The sequence below is a fragment of the Nylanderia fulva genome, unplaced genomic scaffold, assembly GCF_048542155.1.
Source record: "Nylanderia fulva isolate GAGA-0341 unplaced genomic scaffold, ASM4854215v1 Scaffold185, whole genome shotgun sequence".
Taxonomy (NCBI): Eukaryota; Metazoa; Arthropoda; class Insecta; order Hymenoptera; family Formicidae; genus Nylanderia; species Nylanderia fulva.
In genome coordinates, this window is record NW_028190108.1 from 21896 (window position 1) to 44186 (window position 22291).

General features: G+C 43.0%; 1 protein-coding gene across 1 annotated transcript; it reads right to left on the minus strand.

Moving 5' to 3' along the window:
• Positions 1 to 1844: 1844 nt before the first annotated feature.
• On the minus strand, positions 1845 to 14664 carry LOC114940775 (uncharacterized). Its single transcript, XM_085481611.1, has 3 exons — positions 14553 to 14664; positions 12978 to 14502; positions 1845 to 2055 (listed from the first exon to the last, which is right to left on the minus strand). Exons 1-3 carry the CDS (start codon positions 14662 to 14664, stop codon positions 1845 to 1847), a joined length of 1848 nt encoding a protein of 615 aa, XP_085337737.1.
• Between the last annotated feature and the right edge of the window lie 7627 nt (positions 14665 to 22291).

Sequence of the window (22291 nt, forward strand, 5' to 3'; positions counted from 1 at the left end):
AATTTGTTCACAGTGTCGTTACATAATATAACAGCATGACATACATAAATCTGACGCTCTAACTCAAGCCAACAAACATGAATTTTGTACTGCGTTCGTCATATGATAATCTCATAAATGTTGTATTTATAATAAGGTCAATATGACTAAATTAATTTTTTGACATATTAGCATGATATTGAAAAAGACTGTCGTACAGTCGAAACGTTTATCTTAACTTTTGTATTTTATGACGTAAATTAATAAAAAAATTTTTTCAATTAATATCATATAAGCTCGTTAAGTTGGCCTTTTATTATATCACATATTTTAATTGTATACGAGCCGAAGTTTAATTTATAAAGAAATATAATAAATTATTTTTACTCGAATTTTGACATATTATATATATATATATATATATATATATATATACTTACAGCCTTGACAGCTTGGACACAAGTTGGCCAGGTAGAGTATGAATAGTCTCTTCTGGCAATCGTCGCAATGCAGATGCTGTACATCTATGTACCGCATCGTCGCGTACCTCTTGATGGCTGTGATGCTAAGGAATCTGCTTCTGTTTCTCACGAAACAGGGAAAGCAGATTCTCACTGATCCCCATAGTGAGACGTATGCCATGACGTATGACATTGCAGTGCATACCCTCATGTGTTCGTTGAGAGATGCGATTGCTCGTACATCTAGTGTACGTGAGTGGTGCGACTCCCGAATAGCGTTTCCGCTGTCGTACCTATCGTCATGCAAATCTTCTTCTTCTTCTTCTTCTTCATTGTCACCATCGTCTTCTTCAACGATGGGTACATTAACCTCCATATCTTCAATATTATCTGAGATGATATTGGCCTCTCTATCGTATTCGGGGTCGTACATCATGGCGTCGCTGTCGCTGTCACTGTCGGATATAGTGATCACCTCCATCTCATCATCATCGGAGATCACCATCATTTCTTGCTCGCCTTTTTCCATTTTTATTTGTAAAAACAATTCACTTACTTCTATGATCGCCAGTGGTCACCGTACTATGACTCGGCAGCTGCATCGGTCCTCAATATATATCCCGTTCAGCCCTTTGTGCTTCACATGCAATCGAACTTATCTCAGAAAAAAAGATGATCGGTTATAAAAGAGCAGCCGCTGCAGCAGTTGATTATTGTTCTGTTTACACCTCGTAAAAATATGTCTCGACACATTCACTACAATCCTCTCTTCCACGCGTGATAAAACTTATCTTATAAACACTGCTATACTCTTCGCATATATTGTACACCTATTTAATCAAGCAAAATAAATAGGCTGCAACAAGTAATCTGACGATGATGACGATGACGATGACGGTGATAGTGGTGGTGACGGTGATCGTGGTGTTGGTTCAAATGGCCAACATTTTTCACTAGTTTCACCCCAAATTCTATTATCTGTATACATATTGTCAAGATTTATATGTATCTGATGTTCATAACATGCCATGTCTGTGTGTCCAGGCGTTCCAAGCTGATACATAAGGCATGTAGCTAACTTACACTTCTTAGCTGTTTTAATACAGTGTTCGCGAGCACCGAGATAATTTCGCACTTTTTTCGTATGCGGTTTTTGCACACCAAGTTTGCGATTTCTTAAGAATTGCACAACTGAAGTCACCGGAATGTTCTTCTCTTCCTTCTCTTCACGTTTAACACAAAACGGGTTCTTTTCTCTTTCTCTTTTTTTTTTTTCATCGTGATCCTGGAGATGTTCATACCATTTCGAGATATTCTCTTAATACCCGAATGATTTTACTGTGTGAGGCATTATATTGTCTGTCACTTTTTCACACTTGTAACCTCAGCTTATTTTCGCTGACATTAGCTGCAATCCCTGATTATCGGTGCTGGACCGTCAATATGCGTTCGCATCCGCGGCCGATTGTAGTGTTCGAGACAGCGACGATATGTCTGAACCTCCGGATCCGTCTTGATGTGCTCCGGAAGCTTGTCCCACAAATGCTCTACGAAATAGCCGCACTTTTGCAGTAAAACAATCTTTGGAATATATTGCAACTGTTCGGCACTTAAACTGAGAATTGTGGAAGCACTTGATAGCAAAACAAACATCTTGAATGAAGAGAGCGTGCGCTCGCCAGTGGTACTATGGACCACTGAAATTTTGACGTAGATTTTCGGCGCTTGTTTTGTTTATAAATTCCTGTAGCCGCTGGTTATCGGCGCTGATATTTTTTCCTAAGATAAACAATAAAGAACCGCTGCTTATTGGGGGAGGTACCGCGAGGGTGAAATGCAATCCCCCGCGAAAACATGTCGCAGGCAGCAAGGCCGCAAGCGGCGAGGTTGCAGGCAGCAACTTGTTCGCCCCAAAACTTTACCCGCTGATATTTCTTAGAAATATATAGATAACGTATAGATCATGTATCAGCCCCCCTTGATTGTCGACGCTCAAGCCTGGATTAAGCGGCAGCCCTTTTTATAATTTGATTATCTTAAATTTACAGAGAACTGATTGTCGGCGCTCGAATCCAAGCGGCAGTCCTTCTTAGAATTTAATTATATTTCTTAGAAATATACAGATAACGTATGGGGGGAAGAAACGCAATCCCCTTGATTGTCGGCGCTTAAGCCTGGATTAAGCAGCGGCCTTTCTTAGAATTTGATTACCCTGAATTTTTTACCTTATCTTATCTTTAGAGAAAGTTTAGATGACGAAACACAACCCCTTTAGTAATAGATATCTGAATGTCGGCGCTCAGCCTGAATCGGCGGCAGCCATTCGCAGAATTTTTACCTTATCATGGGTAATAGATATCGTTGTAATAAATATCTAATTGTCGGCGCTCGATCCAAGCCTGGATTCAGCGGCAGCCATTAATAATTCTTAGAATTTGATTACCCAGAATTTTTTATCTTATCTTGTTTATGAAAACTTAGATATCTGCTTATCTTATCTTGTTTATGAAAACTTAGATATCGCTGGAATGTTTATCTTATCTTGTAATAGATATTGCTGGAATGTTTATCTTATCTTGTAATAGATATCGCTGGAATGTTTATCTTTTGTTTATAAACATATAAGGTAACATGAGCTCCTTATCAGATAATATGAGCCCCTTATCAGGTAACCTGAGCTGATAAGATAAGCTTATCTGCTGATAAGACCCCCCGCCCGCGTGACGTCATAACCCCTCGCCCCGCACCCCCCTCAGAGGACCTGAGTTAGAACTTCTATAGTATTCCTACTGAGAATATATTATACATATATACCTAAATGTGTATATGTGACAGCATAAAAGTCTGCAAATTTAATAAATAAGATAATATTGCAACAGTACTATATATAATATAAATATGACAGTACAACAAAACACAATATGAAAGTAAAAAAATTTTAAGTAAAAAGAAATATTATCACAACATGACAATACAACAATACATATACATATATAAAAAAAGAAATATTATTCAGATGAACAGAAATATTCACTCCTCAGCTTTATTTTTAACCTCTTTGTTGGATTTTTCTGATGTCAAACTATATGATCATTTTCTTTTATTTTTATAACGAAAGTGCGTCAGCCGACACATATATATTATTCCAACGCAAGAAACTTAATTCCATCAACGATGTTAATATACACAAAAGTATGTAAGATCTAACAAATATTATTATATAAATCTTAAAAAATAATAAATTTGTACTACACAATTCTCTAATATTTTAACACTATAAAACTTTAAAAATCAAGAAGTTAATATCAGTTAGCAATTATAAATTCATTTTCTTCGTGTTTTTAGGCACAATTAAACCGCCAAATCACACCACTAATGAAAACAGACCATTCGTCCACTTCTGGATTTATTTACGCTTGCTTTGTGCGTAGTACACGTGCACACGCGTCACAACACGCGTCAAAATAAATATGGCAACTGTATAACGTCACTTTCGATTTCTAAAGTTTTTAGCGCCCTCTATATCCATGCAGGCTACAATGACGTCATTTTGACGTCACCGCAGAAAGGCTTGATATAAATTTGACATTTTAAAGTCAAAATTACATCATTTTGACACTATCGTGACTTTTTGTTCTACTTGGGAAGCAGTGTCTATGTTGGTTATTTTGGAAAGTAAGCAAATTGCTAATAAGCAGAGAGAAAAGAGAATGGTAAATATTAAATATTCAATAAATTGCAAATTTAAATATACATATATTATTTATTTATTTATGAAATTCTTTTATTTTAATTATAGGTGCAAAGACAACTAAAGAAAAAATTGAAAAAGAAGAAAAAATGAACACAATATAAAAATGAATACAAATAATGTAAGTAATGTACCTGTTCCAAGTGCTATGGAAATGGAAAACCAAAATGACAAATCCGTAGCAATTGATCATAATTTAGATTGTAAATTTAATTCACAAAATATAGAATGCGAACCTGAAACATCAATTGTTGATAATGATATTAGACAAAATAATATAGCAAATAATTCTAATATAAAAGAAAAAATAAAAGTAAAAAGAAGTTGTTTTCAGATAAAAGTATTCAAATTACAAGTGGTAATTTTAAAGTTTCATTTTGTTTATTTATAAAAACTGATCAAGATTTGATAACTATAGCAACATAAGGAATTTTAAAATTATAGATAAATTTAGTTGTTTAGTTGACAAAGCATACCCTCCCAATAGAAAGACTTTATTAAATACTCGTGAAAAGATTATATTGACTACAAAGTTAAAAAAATAATCAATCAAAATTAATATTAGATGCTAGTGGTGAAAATAAACTTGGCAAACTTGATTTCAACGTAACTAGCAATTTTATTTAATTTAGAATAAATTTAAATAAATAAATAAAATAAAAAATTAAATAAAATTGCTAGTTACGTCGAAATCAAGTTTGCCAAGTTTAAAAAAATAAAAACGTAGATATTTGAAAATTGCCAGACAAAATTTAAAAAAAAGTAAGACTATTCTCTCGACCGTACTGGCAAATATTATTTATTAAAAAGTGATAAATGCAAGTTCAACTTATCGAGCAATTATTCGAGTTGTTCAATCAAATAACATTTATTTCATGTATAAATTATTAAGCTACAATCATTGAATATTAAAACTAACGCAAAAGTACAGTCATTCTAAAATAAACGTTTCAACCGCACGCGGTCTTCTTCAGTATATTATTAAAATATAAAATCATAAAAAATTCATATAATGTTAAAAATTAATTTTAGTTCTTCAGAGTCGAGAGTTTATAAGCAATTAACGCGTGTTTTAATCCATCAGGTGTAAGAAAAATGTCGAACCAATGTTCGCCTTGATATGATCTTTAATTTTAATCAGATCTCGAAAAGTTTTGTCGTTAATAAGCGAGAAATTAAAACGTTCCGTAGGCGCTGCGATTAATAAAAATTAACGATTAACGTATGTCGAAATCACAACATATATATATCCCCAACAATTAGCAATATTTTTACTTGACATCGTTCTTCTTGACAATTTTAACCACGTCTTTCTTAAAAAAGTTATTGAAGATGACACAAGACAAAACCAACAATATAAAAAAACAGCTCATTTTAAACTCTACTTGATCGGAGAGTGTGCGTGTTTATATATGATCTAATACCTATGTTTAAACCGTTAATGTCCTGTTTGTCTTATTTATTGTTCGCTAATTTATCCAAAATATCAAAATACGACTCGCTGAGTAACTCAGTATCTTTGTTTAAATTTAGCCCATTTTTTGTTCTTTAATATGTAGCATCTCGGAAATGAGTCTTTTATAATAATTATTTTTGTTGTCCAGAATCTTTACGTTATCCCAATCAAATGTATGGTGTTCATTTCTTACGTGTTCAGAAATTACCGAATATTTTGTTGAGTCCAACCTGATATTATTTTTATGTTCTTTTAGTCTCGTCTGTAATTGCCTCTTCGTTTGGCCTACGAAAGATGCATTACATTTATTGCAACTGATCTTATAAACCACATTCGAATTGCATGGATATTTAGTTTTATCTTTCTGTGCTTTAATAATATTATCAAGTTTGTTGAGACATCTATATCCTACAATACACTCTGTATTTTTTACCGAGGAAACAATCATTTTCGAGATCCTATTTATATACGGAATGACAAAGAATTTTTTATTAACTGAGTCCTTTTCTATAATTTTTGTTCTTTTTATGTTAGTTTGTCTCTTTATAATGCTTTTTTTAGGTATGATGTGTTTTATCCGACGATTAATTTTGTTAAAGATCAGATCAAGAGGGTATATAACCATTGCTTATAAGTATATTAATGATTAACTCCAAATTTTTATTAAAAAATTGTGGGTGTGATAACAACAGACATCTGTCTACAAGGTTATATATTATTCCAATTTTAGACATGGAGGAGGAGATGAGAAAAGGGAGATGGGGAGGAGTAAGGCTAGGGGCGGGCAAGGTCTACACGTTAGCGTACGCGGATGACGTGGTATTGATGGCAGAGGATGAGGGGGGGATGAGGTGCATGATGGAAAGATTAGGGAGATATCTAGAGGAAAAGGGACTGGAATTGAATGAGAGGAAGTCAAAGGTGATGAGGTGCAGGAAAGGTGGAGGGAGCTGGGTCTGGAAAGGTAAAAAATTAGAGGCGGTTTAGGATATATAACACAAAGGAATGGGAGGCAAGAAGGACAGGTAAAGGACAGGATAAAGAGAGGGGCAGTAGCTATGGGACAAGTATGGGGGATAGGTAAAAGGAGATTTGGTAGTAATTGGGGGAGGAGGATATGGCTATTTAATGCATTAGTATGGACGGTTTTAGGATATGGGGTGGAGATATAGGGATGGGAAGAGAGAGAGGGGATGGAGATGGGTTACAAGAAAGGTATTTGAGATGGATATTAGAAGTAGATTGGGGAACGCCTGGTTATATGGTAAGGGAGGAGATGCAGAGGGAAAAGATAAGGACAAGGATGGGAAGAAGGGCGTGGGGATATGAGAAGAGACTAGAGGAGGGTAAGGGAGGGTGGCTGGCAAAAGTATGTTTGGGGGAGATCAAAGAAAGGGCAAAAAAAGGAGGGGTATTGTCAAATTGGGAGAGGGAAAGGAAGGATTTCTTTGAGGATAAGGGGATGGAATTAAGGGAGATAGAGGAAAGAAGAGAAAAAGGGGACTTCAGATGGGCAGAAGTTGAGGATTGGGAAAGGAAGGAGCAGAGGGAAGAGAGGATAGAAAAAATAGAAAAGTCGGAATACAATAGATGGTACAAGCAGGTCAAAGGGGAGGGAATACCGGGCTATCTAAAGAAAGGGTGGACGGAAGACAGGTGGAGGAGAATAGCAAGGTATAGATTGGGGAATGGGATGAGGGGAAATAGATACTGGGAAAAAGAGGAGGAGAGGAAGTGCAGAATGTGTGGGAAAGGGTTGGAAACGTGGGAGCATGTGTGGGAGGATTGCATGGAATGGGGAAGGGAAGAGAGTTGGCAGGAAATGGTGAAGGAGGTGTTAGGAGAGAAGGGAGAAGGGGAAACGTGGCTAAAAATGTTAGAGAAAGCAAGAGAAGAGGGGGAAGGGGAGGATGGAAAGGATGGAAAAGGAGGAGAGGGGGATGAGAAAGGGTAAGAGATTAGGAAAGAGAGAGAGAGAGAGGGTGTGTGTGAGAGAAGGGAGAGAAAGGAAGAGAGAGAGAGAGGGAGAGAGAGAGAGAGAGAGAGAGAAAGAGAGAGGGGGAGAGAAAGAGAGAGAGAGGGAAGAGTGAAAGAAGTGAAGGGTAACAGTAACCGGAAGCGGAGGTCCCACTTAGGTTAAGGAGTATATAAGATGGCGAAAATAGGATATAAGAAAACGTAGAATAAGAAAGGCTAGGATAAAAGGGTCGGGTGAGTGTAAGAGCAGGCAGGAAGTAGGTAGGGTGGAAAGGCGAGGAAAGGCACGGTAGACGGCGAAGCGAGCGGCGTGGCGGTTTTTTCTTTTTCTTTTTTTTTTGTTATGACGATATATATGAATGTATATATGATTGTATAGATTAAGTTAATTAGATTTAAGTTATAGGATTAAGATATAGGTTAAGGTAGAATGTAAATGGAGGTATAAAGGTTTGGGACCGCTCTTTTAAACAAGAAAAAAGCGCCTTGTAATCTCTAGTTGAAGAAACAATAAACATATCTATCTATCTATCTATCTATTATTCCAATTTTATAGCATAATGGGTGGTTTGAATAAAATGATAAAATTCTTCCTGAGAAGATTTCTTTTAGATACCAGTCAATGTATATTGTGTTACGAAAGTCACTATTTATATTTCGGGAATTGGCAACACTGATGTCATGTGAGTCTATCTGACGGTTCCATCGTAAAGTTTGACATTTTTGACGATATACGTACTCAGAACATTTTGTCATACGGACGCTATTTGTTTATTTTATATTTAGTTGAAAGTTTTGTCTCGGCAAAAAATGGAACTGAATCGTGAACATTTTCGTGCGATGATTTTTTACGACTTTCGACGTGGATTATCACAACAAGAGTGCGTCAATCAACTTAATTTGACTTTTGGCGATGAAGCTCCATCAAAAACCACTGTGTATCGCTGGTATAGTGAATTCAATCGTGGTCGTAGTTCGCTGTTCGACGAGTTTCGTGAAGGTCGTCCAAAATCGACTGTAGTGCCAGAAAACATCGATGCTGTGCACGAAATGATTAAGCAAGATCGTCATGTAACCTATTGTGAGATTGAGGCATCCCTAAGCATTAGTTCCACCAGCATATATGCGATTTTACATAAACACTTAGCTGTGCGAAAATTATGTTCGCGTTGGATCCCACATAATTTGACAATCGCTCAAAAAAAGGCTCGTGTCGATTGGCGCAAAGAAATGCTTAAGAAATACAATCGCGGTGCTTCAAAAGACGTTTATAAAATCGTGACAGGTGACGAATCATGGATATATTCGTATGAGCCCGAAAGTAAGCAGCAGTCGACTGTATGGGTGTTCCAAGATGAACCAAATCCAACAAAAGTTGTTCGCGCACGAAGCAATTCAAAGAAAATGGTGCCTGTTTCTTCGGAAAAACTGGTCATATTGCAACAGTGCCTCTAGAGGATCGTAGAACAGTAAATTCTGAGTGGTACACAACCATCTGTTTGCCAGAAATCTTCGGTGAAATAAGGAAAACAAACAAGAGACGTCGGATTGTTTTTCATCATGACAATGCGAGCTCTCACACATCGGCTCAAACAAGAGACTATTTGAGCACTCAAAACATCGAATTGATGGGTCATCCGCCGTACAGCCCTGATTTGGCACCCAATGATTTCTTTTTGTTCCCATCTGTGAAGAATAAACTGCGTGGTCAACGATTTTCATCGCCCGAAGAAGCTATTGAAGCGTTCAAAAATCATATTTTGGAGATACCTCATTCGGAATAGAAATGCTTTGAAAATTGGTTTAAGCGCATGCAAAAGTGTATCGATCATCGTGGCGAGTACTTTGAAAAACAATAAAAATATATTCGCAACTTAACTATTTGTTTTTGTTCCTATTCCCGAAATATAAATAGTGACTCTCGTATTAATAATTTTAAGTAATAAATCTAAGAAATTCAAGCTACGATTAACCTCTTGTTCCACCGTGAATTTAAGTCTATCATGATAATTATTAGAATTATTAACTATCTGAGTCATATTAGTCATAGAAGTGGCCAGTATTATGTCATCTACATAACGGAAATAAAACAAACATTTTAAATTTAACGTTTTAAGAACTGTATCCTCAAGATCATGCATAACCAAGTCAGCTATAATTGGTGATAAGGAAGACCCCATAGAGGTCCCAAAAGTCTGTTTGTAAATTGTCATTAAATGTAAAATAAGTAAAAGTCAATATAAATTTTATACCACGTAAAAATTTGCTTTTCGGTATTGTAGTATTTATTTCAATGTGATCTTGTGCACAACGGATAGCGGGAAAGGAAGATCGGAAGCGAGACTAAAGATAGGCACTACACACTACTCGACACACACGCGTATCGTTAATAAAAATATATTTCAACTATTAACAAAAAATACAATTGTTTAACCGCACATAATTTACCAAAAGATAGCCGAGTCGAACGTATTAGAAATGAATGCAATAAACGAGAGAAAAGCCGGGTCAAAAATAAATTACTGAATGTTCCGCAAGCAACGGTAATTAGACGAGAAAACCGAAAAAGACAAGCGATTTTTTTCGGAAAGTAGAAGCACACTCTATTCGCGACGAGCAATCGAAAAGAGCCCCGCGGTCACGAGAGAGGAGGTTTATATAGGCCTGTATTTCGAGAACCTTCGCGAACATTTTTCCTTGTTCGATCGAGATGTTAAGGGCGAAAGGATGTTTACGATAATTATTTATTTTTTAGCAAGTCTTATTTTGTTGTTATTGGCACTTGGTTTTTCTCCTCTCGCGCGACCGCGATGTTTACGATTTAAATGAAAGTTAACGCAAGCGCTTCTTTTTTGCAGGCGCGAGGTATATGTAAACGTTTCGATTGTACGACAGTCTTTTTCAATATCATGCTAATATGTCAATGAATTTAGTTTAGTCATATCGACCTTATTATAAATACAACATTTATGAGATTATCATATGACGAACGCAGTACAAAATTCATGTTTGTTGGCTTGAGTTAGAGCGTCAGATTTATGTATGCCATGCTGTTATATTATGTAACGACACTGTGAACAAATTAATATATCCGCTCAAATATTACATTTTAGATTTTTAATAAATAGTATTAACTTACTTTTTTGTCACGAACATAACACTTTTTTTAAAAAATTATTTCTTTTTACATAACATAATCACAATGTGTACTTTTTTAACAAACAAATCGATATCTGTATCTCACAATGTCGGCGCGCTGTATATATACCCAATTTTTAAGATGACGTAGACAATTTTTTTAAAATATCAAAATAAGAACCGTCAAAACGCTCGGTGTCCTTTTTTAGGTTGATACTGTTGTTTTCTTCTTTAATATATATCATTTCTGATATCAACCTTTTATAATAATTCTTTTCATAATCTAGGATTTTTGTGTCGTTCCAATTGAAATTGTGTGTAAATTTTACAATATGATCAGAAACCACCGAGTGCCTTGCAGAATCTAATCTAATATTATTTTTATGTTTATTTACTCTTGTACCTAATTGTCTTTTCGTCTGTCCTACATATGTAGCATCACAATTATTACACGATATCTTATATATGACCCCCGAATTATTTTGGAGCTTATCCCTGTCTTTTTGCGTTTTTATGACTCTGTTTAATTTCTTTAGACATCTGTATCCTACTGTTATATTTGATTTCTTTAATTCTGATGCTACTAGTTCCGAGATTCTTTCAATATATGGTATCGCTATGAATTTTTTATTTTTGTCGTTATTTATGATTTCGTTATTTATATCTTGAGTCATTTCTTTGTTTAATCTATTAACAATAAGGAACTTCAGTCTATTATTGATTTCTGAGAAAATGAGATCAAGAGGATAACTATTGCTCAATAAAATCTCTATGATTAATGTTAAATTTTTACTATGAAAACGGGGATGTGATAATAATATTGACCAGTCTACTAAATTATATATTACACTTTTTTTGTGGCATAATTTGGGATAATTTGAATGATATGAGAGTGTTCTACCCGAAAATGTTTTTTTCTGAAATTAATCTATATATATTATTATATGTTATTTATAATTTTGAGTGAGATATCTAAAAAACTTATGCTACGGTTATCCTCTCTTTCTATTGTAAATTTTAATCTATCGTGACAATCATTAAATTTTTCTACTAAATATGTGACTTGATCTTCCGGCAAGCAAAGCAAGATATCATCGACGTAGCGATAGTAAAACCTTATATTAACATTTATAGTTTCAAGAATCCTAGTTTCTATATCTTGCATGACAATATCCGCAATAATTGGAGATAAAGGCGATCCCATAGGAGTTCCATGTATTTGTTTATAGATTGTTTTGTTGAATGTGAAGTACGTTGAAGTCAAAATGAATTTAATTACATTAACAAACTCAATTTTGTCTATTGATGTGTGGTTTTCAATGTAATGCCATCTATTATTTATGCTGTCTATTGCAAGGTCCAAAGGAACATTTGTGAACAACGATATCACATCCAAAGATACGATTGTTTCATTATTATTTAATTTAAGATCAGACAATGCGTTGCACAATTCAAAACTATTATTAACATGACTTTTCCCTTTGGGTAAACTTGTCACTAAAATGTTGTGTAAATATGCAGTTAAATGATGTAGTGCTGTATTGACCGACGATACTATTACTCTGAATGGAACATTTTCCTTGTGAATTTTGGGCAAGCCATATGCTTTAAGAAGCACTGAATCACTGGAACTTAAACAATAATAGTCTTTTTTTGTGATCTATTCATTTTTTAACCATTGTTATAAATTTTTATTAAGGTCTTTTTCTATTTTTATTATTGGATTGTTTTTGATTGTCATATAATTATCTTTGTCATTTAATAATTCTTCAACTTTGTCTATATAAAATTCTTTGGTCATCGATTTCCCTTGTCTGATCTTGTGAAAATGATGCTGGGATTTTGTTTACAAAATGTCATGGTTTTTTTGTACATAAAAGTAAGTTTGTCATTTATTATGTCTTTCCTAGTATTGTTGTTTAAAAAAACAAAGAACTGTGGAATAGCTATGTTTCTTATTGTCGTGAGATTAGTTATGTTATTCGAATTGCTTTCTATGTCTTTAATAAATTTATGGACAGCTGTTTTTTTATCAGTATTAATTGGAAGGCTAAAATCACTACCTAATTGCAATAAATTTGTGACATCAGTTGGAATATCTACATCAGTCAAATTAATAAACCATTTATCATTGGTTTTTAAAGTAGGCTAATTGCTTACGACGTGTGATTTCGATTCGAGTGAGGTTTCGGTGCCGTCGGTCAAAAATACTAACTTGCTTACGGGTCGCGTCAAATTAGTATTTGCGGTACGTAGTTCGACCACGCGCACGTGGCCGTCGGATCCCGGGTGCAATCGCGTGATGCGCGCGAGCGGCCACCTCGTTGGTGGAGTATTCTCGCTTCGAAGCAAACACAGCCGACCGATGCAAGCCTCCTGATTGACTCGGGACCATTTTGGCCAGTGGGCCAGCGTATGTAAGTACTCGCTGGACCACCGGGACCAAAAATGGTCCCTCATCTGTTGCAGGAGCTGCCAGCAAGATAATCGGGCCGAAGGTTTTCTCTCGAGCGACGGTTCCGGTACGGCGGAGAGAGCGGAACCGATTAGGAAGTGTCCCGGGGTGAGAGCCGCTACGTCTTCAGGATCATCGGACAGGGGCTGCAGCGGTCGAGAATTGAGGCAAGCCTCAATCTGTGAGAGCAGCGTCGCCATCTCCTCATAGGTGAGATGGGCATCACCTATTACTCGTCGCAGATGGTGTTTCATGGACTTCACCGCGGCTTCCCACAAACCGCCGAAGTTCGGTGCCGCCGGTGGATTAAAATGCCACCGGATTTTCTCCTGTGCGGTGAATGCGGCGATGCGGCGTCCGTCGGCACTGGCAGCGGAGAAGAGAGCGCCTAGCTGCCTGTCAGCACCCACGAAATTGGTTCCGCAGTCGCTGTACAATGAGATGCAGACCCCACGCCTGGAGATCAGCCGGCACAAGGCCGCGATGAAGGCGTCGGCGGAGTAATCCGAGGCTACGTCGAGGTAAACGATTCTAGAGGCTAAACAGACAAAAACGACAATGAAACCTTTCGTTGCCTTGTGTCCGCGACCCTTAGAGGTTCTCATCCAAACTGGTCCGGCGTAGTCGATGCCGGTGTGGAGAAACGGCCTGCTTGGTTTGACCCTTGGCTCCGGGAGGTCGCCCATGAGAGGCTGTGGGATGGCGGCTCGCCATCTTATGCACCTGACACATCGGCTGATGCGTCTCTTTACCAGCGAGCGACCTCGAGGAACCCAATATTCCTGACGTAAAGAGCACAAGGTCAGCTGCGTCCCGCTGTGTAGAGTCCGCTGGTGGTGGTCATCGACGACGAGGTTAGTGAATGTAGACTCGCTGGGCAGTATTAGCGGATGAGTGGCATCATACGGCAGGTCAGCGTTGCTGAGGCGCCCGCCGACGCGTAGAAGTCCCTCGCTGTCCAGAAATGGATTTAGTTTTAGCAGGGCGCTTCGCGACGGCAGCGGCGTTCCATTTCGCAACCGTCTAATCTCTTCTTTAAACTTTCCAGCCTGGATCAATCTCACCCAGGAGAGGCGGGCTTCCGTCAGGTCGTCGGCGCTGATTACGTTAGACTGGCTTTGAGTGTGACAAAGCTGGCGGTGGATCAGCCACCAGCGACGGCACCATGCAGTGATCCGCAGCAGTCTGGTCAGAGAAGAATAGCGCAGCAGCAATTCTGACTCGGGTTCCAGCTCGGCAACGGCGGCGGCGTGGGCCCGGACTCGTCTCTCTGGGAGGTCCTCCGCTGGAATCTCCTCTCCATTGTTTATTCACGGGCTGCTCTCCGTTGCTAACCATTCCGGACCTTGTCACCAGAGCGGGTGGTCAACCAGCTCACCAGGATATAGTCCCCGAGAAGCACAGTCCGCTGGATTTTCTCGTCCTGGTACGTGATGCCAGTGGGCATCAGGGATCAGCGTTTGTATCTCGCTGACCCGGTTGGCCACATAGGTGGCCCACGTCGATGGATGTCCTCGGATCCAGCCGAGCGTGACTGTGGAATCCGACCATGTGAAGAGGTGCCCTTTCAGCTCCAATGATCGGCAAGGTGTGGGCGACGAGACGAGCCAGAAGAGTCGCTGCAGATAGCTCCAGTCGAGGTAATGATACCTGCTTCAATGGCGCGACCTTGGTTTTGGCGGCTAAGAGAGTCACCTTAGTAATGCCCTTTGTTTTGCTCTTCAGGTAGATCACTGCGGAGTAGGCACGCTCGGAGGCATCGGCGAATCCGTGGATTTCCAGCATTGATTCAGTCACACCTCCCAGCCATCGAGGTACGATCACTTTTTCCAGAGCTGGCAGCTCGCTCTGGAATCGCAACCATCTTCTCGCTTCGTCGGTAGGTAGCGAAGCGTCCCAATCCAGACCTAGCAACCAGATAGACTGGATGAAGATTTCTGCTAATATCGTTGTTGGTGCCAGCCAGCCAAGAAAGTCGAACATTTTCGCTGTCAACAAAAGTACCGACCGTTTGCTGAAGGTCGATAGTGTGATCGCTTTGGTAGCGAATGCGAAGAGATCGTCACGTGGTTGCCATCTTAGACCGAGAATAGAGTGACTCTCGCCGGGCAGCCACCATCTAGCCTTTTGTTGAAGACGGTCGTCGGGCTCCACTTGGTTTAGCAACAGCGAATGGTTTGCCGACCATTTCTTAAGCGAGAAGCCGCCCGCCCTGCAGATCTCCATCAGCTGTTGGATCATGACCTCGGCTTCTTTCATGGTCTCCGCGCCTGCCAGGATGTCGTCCATGTAGACGTCGCTCAGCAGGATGAGAGCTCCCTTCGGGTAGCGATGTCCCTCATCCTCGGCAAGTTGGCGCAAAGTACGGATCGCCAGATAAGCAGCACAGGAAAGTCCGTAAGTAACGGTACTTAGCCAGTACTCCTTGACTTCGTCGTTGCTGCTCTCTCTCCATAATATCCTTTGCAGACTTTGTTCGTCGGGGTGCACAAGGATCTGCCTTTTTTTTTTTTTTGTTACTTTGGGGAAACCTCATGGTACCATCCGCCTCCGGGTAGAGGCGGGGGTTATGTGGGACTCCCTGCCCCGCCTGGCCGGCCCGCACCTCCGCCTGGCCGGTCCGCCGTAGCGGGCCGGAGAGTCGGGATCGGCGAACCGGAGAACCGGGACAGGACCTACCGCACTAAAACCCCAGAGGATGTCCTTCACGGGCGTTATACAGGGGACGGCCAGGATGCTGGTATCCCATGCCGACTGGCCGCCCCCCCGCCTTATCCCTCCTTGGGAGGATGCCGCGGAAGGCGACACCCTCCCCCCGTCATTGTACGGGTTCCTCGCGGTTGCGGCGCAGGGCGACACCGACCCCACGCCGCGCCCTCTCAAAGAGTTTGAGGGGCGGAGCCATGGCTCGAGAACTCCCGCTCGAGCCATCGCCCCTCGCCCCCCCAGTGTCGCAACCCCCGGACCCCCAAGAGGGTGGCCCGGTTCGGCGGTTCACTGAGGGGGCCCTCATCAGGAGGCTTCTCTCAGAAAGAGAGAAACCCCCTTCCGTGGACGGTGTTGCCCTCCCACCGGTGCCTTATGGCTCCCGGTGAGAGGGCCCCCACACGTCACGTCTCCGTCCTTGAGAGGGGCCCAGGCGCCCCAAACGGGAGAGCAATGCCCGCCCGCCAGGGACACGTGGCCCCCCCTCATTTCTGACCCCTCCGGTTGCGACCTCCCTCCGCCCCGTTAGGGGTCAGAGTTCACCCGCAACCGGTGGGGCCCTTCCCTCCCGGAGGGTGTGGGGGGGGGAGGGGAACGCCTAAGCGCTCCCATGTCTCCCCGACACCCTCATCTGGCGTCGATCGTCGACGCCGGTATGTGGCGGGCTCCCCGACCCTCACCGCCGCGACCAGCTGCGCCCGTGGGCGCGACAGCCAGCGACGGAAGGGAGCGGGACGGCACGCCTCCTATTTTCGACCCCGCCGGAGGTGCCGTCAGGCACCCCGGTCCCCCGAGTCGGTGCCTGGCCGGCCGTCGGAAGTCCACGCAAAGCGGACACCTAAGGCCGGACAGGCACCCCACCTCCTTGTGGCCAGGGGAGCCGCAGCGGTAGCAGCGGCTACTCCTGTCCACCGCCGAGGTGCATTGGCGCCATGTGTGCCCAACACACAGGCACCGGTAGCACCTCGGCGCCCCCATCACATTTGCGACGGTCGCCCTGTCGACCGTTCGCACACCGCTGCTGCCATCCTCAGCGGTCTCCGTCCTCTCTCTCCTCCTCCTTGTTCCAACCCCCCTTCCCACCACCTTCGCCCACTCCTCGCGAGCTCCGGTGGTGGTGGTCGCCCTCCCCACGCTCTCCGTCCCCGTCCCCGTCTCGTCCGTAACGTTGGTCACGTCAGTCTCCGTCCCTTCCTCCACCTCCATTTCTGTCACCGTCTCTGCTCTCCCCCCCCCAAAGGCCCCCCTGGCCACCTTCGCCCGGCCGGGAACCCCCTCCTTGAGGCGTCTCTCGATCAACTCGAGCCGGTCCGAGTTGGCCGCCAGTCTCAAGGACATGTCCTCGAGCCTGGCTACCAACTCCCCCGGCAAAGGAGTCTTCTCGACAGGCGCCTCATTCACCTCAGTCTGACTCCCCCGGTCGCAGAGTTCCCCTCCACGATCGGGGGCCGCGTTCCCTCCGGACCGGACGCACGCCATCCGTGCAAGGCTTGAGATGGCCTGCCCGAACCCACACGCCCGGCTCACCACTGACTCCACGTAGGCATCCACGTAGATCGTCAGTCCCGCCATTCTCTCCTCCATTACGCTCCGGATGCAGTATTCAAGGAAGGCCCTTGCGTCCTCCCTTACTCCATCCAGCTCCTTCGCGGACCAGCGAAGAATCTCCGCAGCGGGGGTCTCGGCATAGGCCTTGGCCTCGTCCCACAACGGAGGAAACTCCTCCCAGCCCAGGTCCGGCAGTATTTCCGCCGGCCCTACGCCGTTCGGAGTCCGATCCGCCTCTCCTGGAATCCGTGGTTCCAGCTCCATTGGAACCACCGGTTTCCCTTCCTCTTACCCGCACCCGTCGTTCGATAACGACGGAGTGGGGGCCGGGTTGATACCCCCCTCTTCGCCGGGCCCTGGGGCATCCGAAACCCCTGGGCCGGTACGCTTTTTCGTTTTATTGCTGCGCCCCATCATGTATATTTGGTCTTTTTTAACCTGGTGACCGTCCAGGGGTGGCGGGTCGAAACCCTGTGGCCCCACCAAGCCATAAGTACCTCCGCAGGAGGTACCGACCACTCTTAGCACCCCTCGCAAGGCTATTCCCTTGCGAGGGGTGAGCCCCCCCACCACGGCAAGGTGGTGGTCGACGGGGGGGTGCCCCTCCACCACGGCAAGGTGGACAAGGATCTGCCTGTACATCTTCTCGATGTCAGTCGCGAAGACGTAGCAATGGCGTCGCCAACTCAGTAGGATGTCGGCCAGAGAAGGTAGTAGATTCGGTCCCGTTGCTAGATATCTGTTGAGGGAGTCTCTGTTTGGCAAGGAGCTCGAGCCGTTGAAGACTACCCTCAGTTTTGTGGAGATGCTGTCAGGACGCAGGACCCCGTGATGCGGTAGATAGCAAGCTCCAGGACGCGTGGTAGTCGAAGGCGGAGCAGGCATCATGTAGCGCAGGTCTAAGTACTGTTGCATGAATTTGACATACATGCCTCTGAACTCGCTCTCTCGATCAAACTTCTTCTCTGTATGTTGCAGAGCCCGGCGGGCGGCGCGGATTGTTCCAGAGAGATCCGGCAGAGATTCCGTCGTGGGCAGGCGCACGACGTACCGGCCGTCGGCGTTGCGTGTGTGGTACTGACGATAGTGCTCTTCGCACTCCCGCTCGACCTTGGTGAAGAGCTGAGACGGCTGTCGAACCTCTTCCTGCTCCCAAAAGCGACGTACCAAACAGGTGAGGTCTTCCTCCACTTGGCAATGGTGGGAGGACATACGTTGGCAGCGTGTATTCTCGTTGATGGCTTCTGAGAGTATCCAGCCTAGCGAAGTTTGCTGTGCCACCGGTTCCTGAGGACCTCCCTTTTTCAGACCCTGGCGGATGATTAATCCGTAGACGTCGGCGCCCAGCAGAAGGTCTACTGGATCAGCGGAATGGAATTCTGGATCGGCGAGCTCCAGATCCCTGAGATGTGTCCAGGATTGCAGGCTTCGGCGGCATCCTCCGGAGAATAGAGTCAGCTTCGGCAAAATCAAGGCGGAGACGGAGTTGGACGTCTCACCGTTGAGCGCTCGAAAGGTGAGCTTGACCTTGCCCTTGGCCATTCCCGTCCTTTTCTTGCCGAGTCCATAGACGCTGACGGCGGCAGACGTGCGAGGCAGTCGCAGTCGCTGAACCAACCCCTCCGAAATTATGGTCGTCTCTGAGCCCTGGTCGATCAGAGCTCGGGCGGGATGCCATGATCCGTGACGATCGAGGACGCGGACTCGAGCAGTGGCGAGCAGCACAGTGACAGAGGCGAAGGGCTGTCCTTGAGCCACGTGTGATGTCGTAGCGGTCTCGGCGTCGCGGAAGGCGTCGTGCAGAGAAGAAGTGGTGCCGACTGCCACACGTCATACAGGTCTTTTTTGACGCGCACTCAGTCAGCTGGTGGCGCCCCAGGCAGTTAGAACAGAGGTTCTGTTCGCTTACAAACTGCCTGCGCGCTGTAGCCGTCTTCTCTTTATAGCTGCTGCAAAACATTATAAAGTGGTCCCCCTGGCAACCGGCGCACCGACTTTTGGACCTGTCTTTCGGCTCACAAGGGGACACTACACCCAGTACATCAAGAATCAGGATGCCAATTTTTTTGGTGATTCTAGAGGTCAAAAAAAGGTATACGTGTTTCGGCGTTTTGTCGAATGCTCCGTAGTTTTCGAGTAAAAAATTTTTAAAAAATCGAAAAGTGCAGCAGCGATTAAGAGCTAACTCGTAGGTCGCAAGTTCGAGTCCGTGTCTTGTTACTTTTTTTTTGTTTTATCTTACTAGTTTTGAAAAAGTGTTGTTGTTTAAATATATTTAAATATATATAATGTGTAATGACAAATATAATTTAAATAAAAATAAGATATAAAAACAAAATATTTGAAAAAAAAATTTTTTTATTGTAATAATTTAATTAAATAAATAAATAAATATATTTAAACAACAACACTTTTTCAAAACTAGCAAGATAAAACAAAAAAATAGTAACAAGACACGGACTCGAACTTGCGACCTACGAGTTAGCTCTTAATCGCTGCTGCACTTTTCGATTTTTAAAAAATTTTTTACTCGAAAACTACGGAGCATTCGACAAAACGCCGAAACACGTATACCTTTTTTTGACCTCTAGAATCACCAAAAAAATTGGCATCCTGATTCTCGATGTACTGGGTGTAGTGTCCCCTTGTCAGTTTTCTTTACGTGATGGCTTCGTGTTGCTTTGGTATCGCTGCTGCTGCGGCTGTCGTTCTTCACAGGAAACAGAGCCTCTAAGGTATGCAGCCGTCGCTCTATGAATCCTTCCAATTCGGCGTAGGTAGGCGGGTTGGTGGTGTGGCTGATGACGCTCTCCCATTCGCGACGCGAACGATTATCGAGAAGCTCAACTACAAGGTGAACAAAGAGGTCTTCCGTGCGGTCGATGGGACGATCGATACTCTTCAGCGAACTTACGGTTGTTTTTACGCCGTGGAAGAGTCGCCCTAGCTCAGCTGCGGATTCGCTCTTCATTTTAGTAAGAGCCAGAAAGTTGTTGAGGTAGTTACAAGTTAACAACCTCTTGTTCTCGTAGAAATCGCTCAACGTCTTCCAGGCGATCTCGTAATTTTCATCCGTCGTACTCAAATTGCGTATCAGTAGTTCCGCATCACCCTTTACACAGAGCTTGAGGTAATGCAGTTTTTCAACAGGTCTGGCTGCCTAGTTCCTGCCGATGATGGATTGAAAGAGGTCTCGGAAGGACGGCCAGTCTTCGTACTTCCCGGCGAAGGTCGGTGCCTGGATTTTTGGCAGCGCTGTCCAAGGAGCGGAGGTCGTTGGCGCGGCCGAGGTAGAGCTGGCTGCCTGCAGCCGCCGCTGGAGAGCGCTCTTTAGGTCGAGCATGAAGCCCTTATTCTGCAGGTAAGCCTCCTCACCTAATGACGGGATGTCTTGCTTGGCGTAGACATCATGTTTTATTTCTTCCACACGATCGGCTAGCGTATCGTTAATCGCGTCGAACTTTTCCCACAGCTTCTCGAGGTTTTGAAGCCGGGCCTCCACTGCGCCGAGGGTGATGTTGGCCTCGCCGAGCTTCCGCAAGTTGTCGTACGCGCGCGAGATCTTGCCGTATAGTACCGTGGCGGTGGCAATGATCGCCTTTGTTTCTGCCATCTCTCACACTGTCTCTCTTTTCCAGAAGCACTGGTCACCGACACTTAATCACGATCGCTTCCGTGGCACCGGATTGACAGGAGGTTCCGGATAAAAATCCGGCTCGAAGGACCAAAAAATGTGCACAACGGATAGCGGGAAAGGAAGATCGGAAGCGAGACGATAGATAGGCACTACACTCGACACACACGCGTATCGTTAACAAAAATATATTTCAACTATTAACAAAAAATACAATTGTTTAACCGCACAAAATTTACCAAAAGATAGCCGAGTCGAACGTATTAGAAATGAATGCAATAAACGAGAGAAAAGCCGGGTCAAAAATAAATTACTGAATGTTCCGCAAGCAACGGTAATTAGACGAGAAAACCGAAAAAGACAAGCGATCTTTTTCGGAAAGTAGAAGCACACTCTATTCGCGACGAGCAATCGAAAAGAGCCCCGCGGTCACGAGAGAGGAGGTTTATATAGGCCTGTATTTCGAGAACCTTTGCGAACATTTTTCCTTGTTCTATCGAGATGTTAAGGGCGAAAGGATGTTTACGATAATTATTTACTTTTTAGCAAGTCTTATTTTATTGTTATTGGCACTTGGTTTTTCTCCTCTCGCGCGACCGCGGTGCTTACGATTTAAATGAAAGTTAACGCAAGCGCTTCTTTTTCGCAGGCGCGAGGTATATGTATACTTGTGCGGCCGAGCGCGATTTAAATAATATTAAAATCTGCCTGTGACAATTTAAGGTTTTATATAAGTAATGTTAGTTATGTGCATGCTGCATGCTTATGTTGCATGAATTTGAATGTAATATATTAATGCCCTTCCTTTCAGCTTTCTTTATCCGTTCGATTTCGAACAGATCTTATCTATCGTTAATACCGTTAATCGCAAGATCTAGAGGTACGTTTGTAAATAAAGAAACCACATCGAAAAAAAACATCCTATCGTTCTCATCAATCTTTTTTCCAGACAACATGCTGTACAACTCAAAACTATTATTGATATGACTTTTAGCTTTGGGCAGGCTAGTTTGTAAGATGTTTTGTAAAAACAAAGCCAGCGAGTATAAAGCTGTATCAACCGATGAAACTATGATTCTAACTGGATAGTTTTCCTTATGGATTCTAGGTAAGCCGTACGCTTTTGGAAGGAGAGAATCACTACAACATAATTTATAATATTCATTTTGTTGAGATATAATCTTCA